At 61.4% G+C, this 6,776-nt stretch overlaps 1 protein-coding gene across 2 annotated transcripts; it reads left to right on the plus strand.

Moving 5' to 3' along the window:
* Positions 1–2,528: 2,528 nt before the first annotated feature.
* On the plus strand, positions 2,529–6,582 carry DOK1 (docking protein 1). Of its 2 annotated transcripts, none has more exons than XM_035134549.3 (5): positions 2,529–2,693; positions 3,775–4,071; positions 4,406–4,493; positions 4,743–4,915; positions 5,423–6,582. In XM_035134549.3, exons 1-5 carry the CDS (start codon positions 2,625–2,627, stop codon positions 6,482–6,484), a joined length of 1,689 nt encoding a protein of 562 aa, XP_034990440.3. In that variant the 5' UTR covers positions 2,529–2,624; the 3' UTR covers positions 6,485–6,582. The 2 variants fall into 2 exon arrangements, with proteins under 2 accessions (XP_034990440.3, XP_034990439.3); XM_035134548.3 differs by having other exon boundaries at positions 2,534–2,693; positions 4,403–4,493.
* The last annotated feature ends 194 nt before the right edge of the window (positions 6,583–6,776 follow it).

The raw sequence follows: 6,776 nt of genomic DNA on the forward strand, positions 1-6,776 counted from the left end.
GTTTGGGGATACCTGCCCTAGAGCATATCCCCCCGTTTTCTTCTTCCCCCACAAACCCACTCCCCACCCCCAGAAACCAGACTGTCGGTGTTTAAAATTAAAAAAAAGGAGTTATGACAGCTTTTAAACTGATTGAGGGATGAAAGCCCCAGAGTAATTCAGTACTGTCTGGAAACATGCTATAGTCCCCCTGATCAAAATGCTCAAGGAGACCTTGACATGAGGCACAGACGCTCCGCTCACCTAGGCGGCTGCATGTGGGTTCCGGGCACGACAAAGAGGCCGAGTTTCTAGGCATCCCATCCTAAATGCGCTGGACCAGCTGGTGCTGGAACCAACGGGGGCAAGCGCCCTCTAGTGGGGAAACAGCAGCCCTGCCCAGCTGCCTGATACTGATTTCAGAGGACTCTGAAGGAGCAGGTACGTGGCTTGTGGGTACTGTACTTCTTGAGGCTCAGGTGACCTGAGTGGCGTGGAAACTGGGAAAACCTTCCATCAGCTTTGGTTGGTAACCCAGCTGCATCCTTATCTGGACAGGGACAGCCTAACCTCCATTGTCTATGCTCTAAGGTAAAGGTAAAGGGACCCCTGACCATTAGGTCCAGTCGTGACCGACTCTGGGGTTGCGCGCTCATCTCGCATTATTGGCCGAGGGAGCTGGCATATAGCTTCCAGGTCATGTGGCTAGCATGACAAAGCCACTTCTGGCGAACCAGAGCAGCACATGGAAACGCCGTTTACCTTCCCGCTGTAGCGGTACCTATTTATCTACTTGCACTTTGACGTGCTTTCGAACTGCTAGGTTGGCAGGAGCTGGGACCGAGCAACGGGAGCTCACCCTGTCACAGGGATTCGAACCGCCGACCTTCTGATTGGCAAGCCCTAGGCTCAGTGGTTTAACCACAGCGCCACCTGGGTCCCATGTCTATGCTCTAGTCATCTCTAAATTAGATTACTGCAAGGCATTATACGTGGGGCGGCCTCTGGAGATACATGTAGTTTGGAAACTTCAGCTGGTGCAGAATTCAGAAGCCAGGTTGCTCACCAGGGCAAGACGGTTGGAGCATAGGACACCAATCCTGGTCCAACTGCACTGACTGCCAATGAGTTTCTGGGCCCAATTCAAAGTACTGTACTAGTTTAGACCTCTGAAGCCTTAAACAGCTCAGGATAACAATACCTCAAGGACTGCCTCTTTCAATAGGAACCTACTTGGACCCTGAGATCATCTTCTGAGGCCCTTCTTTGCTCCCTTTCAACCAGGCCTTCAAAGATACCCTTTTATATGTGGTGGGGAGCGGGTGATTGGTTTGTTTGTTTTTGTTCTTGTTTTTATTGCATATTTTGTGTTTTTATCTTTTATTTTATGTTGGGATCTGCCCCAACATCTATGGATGAAGTGTGATATACAAACAAACTAACTAAATAAAATAAAAATTCCATTCTCCAGATGCCTCAGCTGAGAGGCCATGGGGTTCAGCAGAAGTCCCCTTCCCATGCCAGGCAACGGCCACACTCAGCCAGGCAGCTGCCGCAGGAGCTCTGCTCTCCTCCTGTGGGCTCCAAGGGCAGGAGAGGCTTTGGCCCCGCCCTGCTGGGATCCTAAGCTGGATGGCTGGCAGTCCTTCTTGTCTGTGCTGGGAGGGTCCAATGGTCAAGCGGCTTCCCCAGTGGCATTTGTGTTCCCTCCACCTGGATGTGCAAGATGTGTCCCCCTGCGTGGTCTCTAGGGGGGACGGTGGGGCAGGAAGGCATCATAGAAATGTAGAGTGGGAAGGGACCCGAGGGTCATCTAGTCCAAACCCCAGAATGCAGGAATCTCACGTCCAAGGGGACCCCGCTCGTCCAGCCCCCAGTGGCCAGCCAGATGCCCATTCTGGGAAACCACACTCTTCTCCTGCGACTTCCCCGCCCAGCCCTGCTCCGAGGGGCTCCGCCTGGGCCGACTACGCATCTTCGGTGGTCCAAGACAGACCTGCAGCGCGGGGCTCCTCCTCCCTCGGACCGCGCGCTCCCACCCGAGACCTACGAGCTCCAGAGTCACCAGGCAAAAGTTTCGACTACATTTCTGACGTCGCAGCCAACCCCCTCCCCGGGGGGGGGGGACTTGCCACCACGCTTCAAAATACAAACGCGCTTCTCTCTTCTATTTTTTGCGTCGGTTGGGGGTTATTTTTTCCTTCAAGGTGGCCTCTCGCCTGAATGTCCGCTCCAGAAAGCGGACTATTTTCTCAAACTTTTTTTGGTCCCGTCGAAGTTTTGATGTTTCTGGTCTTGTAACGTCCCAAATGCAGAGGCAAACTTTGGATCACGAAACCAATTCGCTTCGAAGCTTCCCTTCGCGGCGGCCACGTCGTCCGGGATGAGGCCCCCGAGTACAGAAAGGGCCGGCCGTCCTTCGAGGCAGCTTCCCGTCAGAGGGCGGCCCCGAGCGCGGCCGCCTGCCCCCTCCGGCCCGCCCCTTCGCGGCCAGGCGAGCGCCCCCCATCCTCTTGGGGGCGGAGCCGCCCCTCCCCCGCCCGCGGCTTCCGCTCCGTCGGCGAAGCCCCTCCCCGCGCCAAGAGGCGGCGGCGGCGGCGCTGACAGATCCGGAGCGGCTCGGCTGCTCGCGGCGCCTCTTCCGGATGGACCCTCCGGTCAAGGCCGGGCCGCTCTTGCTCCAGCAGCCATCGGGGCTGCGTATCGGCGCCAAGGTAAGGGCGTCCTGCCGCTGCCGCTGCCGGGGCTCCTCCGCGGGGGTTGCTCCGACGAGCACCGCCCGTCCGCCGGCGCTTCCGGGATGGGGCGCTCCCGGCAACGCGGTCTCCGCGTCGCCCCGTGGGCTGCTCTGCCTCGACGAAACGCCCCGGGCCACCTCCCTGCCCGAAGGCCGATCCGGGACCCACTCCTGGGCTGCTTGGGACACCTCCCGGGCTCTCACTTCCTCTGACGCCCCGTCGAAGCCAGAGGAGCCGCGCGCGGAGGAAGCGGCGGCGGCGGCGGCATCGGCAGCGTTCAGTTCTGCCGCTCGGGCGCCTTGTCTCGCCCTCCCGGGCCGCCCACCCAGCTTACAACTCTGGGTCCGACCCCGATCCCGGCGACGGGCGCTGCACCCTCTCCCCTGCGCCCCGGGGTGTTAATAGGGGTACCTGGCTTGGCCCAGAGGGGGTGGGGCGTCGTGGGCGCTTCAGGGAGCAGAACTGCAACAGACCGGATTGACCACTTCTTCCCCCAGGCAGGCGCAGGCCAAGAAGGGAAGGGAAGACAAGAGGGTCTTTCCACCACTTCTCCCCCAAGTGGAGCACAAGAATTGCAACACCTCACTGAGGGAGGGTGTAGGGATTTTCTTAATGTTTGATGCTTTACTCTGTTTTTTATGTTTTGATGGAAGCCACCCAAAGTGGGTAGGTCAACCCAGCTAGATGAGCAGCATATAAAAAACAAAAGCATTAAGATTATTATTAAGTGGCTTGCTTCCTGCCACATCACTAGAGCCCCTCCCCAGAGAAAGAAGCTAAAGCCTGTTAAGCCCCCATTGGGGCACAAGGGGGGCTTCTGCCCTGATGATTACCTCCTGCAGGGGGAGCCATGCACCGAGTTCTCCTCGAACCCTGACTTGGAGGCACCTGTTGGGCGCTGGCATATTAACGCCAGCTGAAGGCAGCGAGTGGGGGGGGCAGACCCTTCCGTGGTTATATGCAAATTCCCTGCTTGCAGAAAGGCAGGCTCCAAGTGCACTGACTGTGTGTCCCCAAGACTCCTCGGCCACCATTTCCCCTCTGCCTCTCGTTGCAGCGATGGAAGAAGAGCTGGTTTGTGCTGTACCCGGCCAGCCCGCATGGTGTGGCGCGCCTGGAGTTCTTTGACGGCAAGGAGGGTCCTGTGCCGGCAGAGCGAGTGGGCACAAGGCGCCTGGACAAGAAGATTGTGCGCCTGGCGGACTGTGTGAGCGTGGCCCCCGCCCCAGATGGCAGCCCCAAGGAGGGCCTTTCCGCCTTCCGCCTGGAGACCAACGAGCGCAGCTACCTCTTTGCCGCTGAGCCCCACGAGGTGGCCGACTGGGTGGCCAGGCTCTGCGAGGCAGCCTTTCTGGTGAGGCCACCCTGGGGTGGCAGTGGGGGGGGGTGTCTCGGTGCCTTGCAGGGAGAGGTCCTTGCCTGAAACCCTGCTCAGCTGCTGCTGCCAGCCAGTGTAGACAACCCTGTGCTGGCTCTGCATAAGGCAGCTCCCTATGTTGCAGTGATGATAGAGGGCTGGTCAGTCTTGGCTGGTGGCAAGAGCCCCCCCCATTTCACTCCCTGCCCCCCCCCCCCCGCTGGCCATGCTCCGTGGCGGCAGGTGTGCTGTGCATGCAGGGGATGGCAGAGGAGCTGCCATTCCTGGGCAGGACTGGGGGGTGTCTGCTGACGTTCTTCTCTCCCAGCAGGGCAATCCTGGCAAAGCAGCAGCCAACTGCGCTGGGGGGCGACCCCTGGAGATGGCCATGAATGCCATTTATTACTCCCGAGAGGAAGGTAGGAGGCGCTCAGGAGCAGAGCTGGCTCCACCCTATCCCCGGGAGACTGGGGGGTGGGGCAGAGGGAGGGCCATAGGAAGTCATGGCTGCTGCAGGACAGAATTGCATGCTTGGGAAACGCAGCTTGGCCTGGGAGGATGCTGGCTGCCAGGGCTGCTGCTTCTGGGGTGATGGCTGCTGGGTGGGTATCTGCCCCCCCCCGATTCTCTGGGGGGTCTTGTGCTCTGACTCTTCCCCTTGGCCACAGTCAGCGAGTTCTGGGTGACGGTGCAGAAGACGGAGGCTGCTGAGCGCTGCAAGCTGCAGGGGGTCTACGTGCTCAAGGCATCCGGCGAGGGCCTCGTCCTTGGGGACCCCCACTCCAACCAGCCCCTCTTCACCTGGCCCTACCGCCTGCTCCGCAGATATGGCCGGGACAAGGTGGGTCCAGGAGGAGGGGGTGCATGTGGGAGGGAGAGGCAGGTAGGTGGGGGGGGGGTGAGGCTGCATTACTGGGGGCAGGGGCAGGGATCATGGAAGCCCAAGGGGATTTAGTTGAGATTCCTGCATTGCAGGGGGGTTGGACTAGATGCCCCTCAGGGGCCCTTTCAATTCTGCAATTCTGTGAACAGGAGGAGCTGCTCTTGCTGCCTGTCTGCCAAAGAGCTGCCCTGGGAGAGCTGGTGATGGGGCTGGCGAGGGGCTGGGCTCCCTCATGAGCGGGCCAGGTGGTTGAGGAGGTGCCCAGCTGGCGTTGGGTGGGGCAGTGGGCAGCAGTCCCTCGGCCTTCTGCTCTCTTGCTGGCCCTGTGGGATTCCTGGCTGGCAGGGCCTGTGCTCAGAGCAGGCAGAGCAGGGGTCGGGGAGGTCCCTGTGCCCCTTAAAGGGTGTCTCTTGGCCCCTGGGGCTCCTTTGCGGCCCCTGACTGTGCCCGCTCTCTGCCCTTCAGGTGATGTTCTCCTTTGAAGCCGGACGGCGCTGTGAGTCTGGGCCGGGCAACTTCACCTTTGAGACCAAGCAGGGCAATGAGATTTTCCATGTGGTGGAGGCGGCCATTCAGGCGCAGAAGGCACAGGTGGTTGAGCATCGCCACAGCACCTGCTCCCTGGACGCCGAGGTGGGCCAGCTCCCGGGCGCCCTGGCCAGCTCGCTCAGCCTGGAGGGCGAGAGCCTGGTGCCCGCTCTGGCCCCCGAGAGGCACAGCCTGCGCCCGGCCCTGGCTGCCAAGCTCAGCGCTGCCACTGCTGCGGAGGAAGAGGAGGTGGTGGCCCCCGCCAAGGGGCTGGGCCTGCGGGACCCTCTGGCCAAGTGGCCCAGCACTCCCCCCCGCTCCCCACTCCCTGAGGTGCCAGGACACCCACTGCCCCCCGAGGATGCGGGCAACGTCTACTCTGAGCCTCTGGACGCGCTCAGGGCCTCTCGCCCCCGGCTGGACACCCTCTATGCAGAACCCGTGGACAGCCGGCGCGAGGGGGGCAAGGAGCGTTGCCCTCCCCAGGACAAATTGCTGTATGAGGAGGTGGGGCCTGGCGGCGGCCAGGACAAACAGAGCGACAAGGTGCACATCTATGACGAGCCAGAGGGGCGGGCCCAGTGGCCGGCCCCCACCCCCACTGCCATCTACGACGAGGCCTGCCTCCCCTGCGAGGCCTGGCGGACGCAGGGCATGGAGAGCCCGGCTGGCTATGAGCTGCCCTGCCTGCTGGGGACGGGGGAATATTCAGTGCCGGCCTTCCCCCTGAAGCAAGGCCTCTCCAAGCCCCCCAAGCCCTGCCCTGCCCCCAAGCCCCCCCGCACCCACAAGAAGCCCCCCCAGCCAGGAGCCCCCAGACCGGCACCCGGCAACAGCAACAACAACAACAGTGGCTGCGGGGCAGAGGAGCCCCTCTACAGCAAAGTGGTGAAGCCGCCCCTCGCCAGCTTCGGTCGCTCAGGGGGGAGCAGTCGGGAGGAGCAGTCGGTGGACGAGAGCCGGCCGGCCTCTGTTTACGAAGACCTGGGTGAGATCTGATGGCCCCCAGGGAAGTTGGAGGGGCAGGCGGAATCCCCTTGGGTCCTTGCAATATTTTTCTACAGATGCCTATTTTCATATTAAAGCTTTTTGTTTCAGTCGATCTAAATGCACTCGGGGGGGGGGGGCTGGCTGCCCCAGGGGGCAACGGGTGGGGGGGGCTGAGCAAAGCAGGTTTTTGGAGCTGCTTTGGGAGGCTGCAGTTTGGAGCAGGCCAGGCGAGTGGAAGCTGAGCCCTGCCTTCTGCTCCCACCAACCGTCAGGGGGTTCCCCCCCCCCAGCTCCCTCTGGT

Source organism: Zootoca vivipara, chromosome Z1 (genome assembly GCF_965207765.1).
Source record: "Zootoca vivipara chromosome Z1, rZooViv2.hap1.1, whole genome shotgun sequence".
NCBI lineage: Eukaryota > Metazoa > Chordata > Lepidosauria > Squamata > Lacertidae > Zootoca > Zootoca vivipara.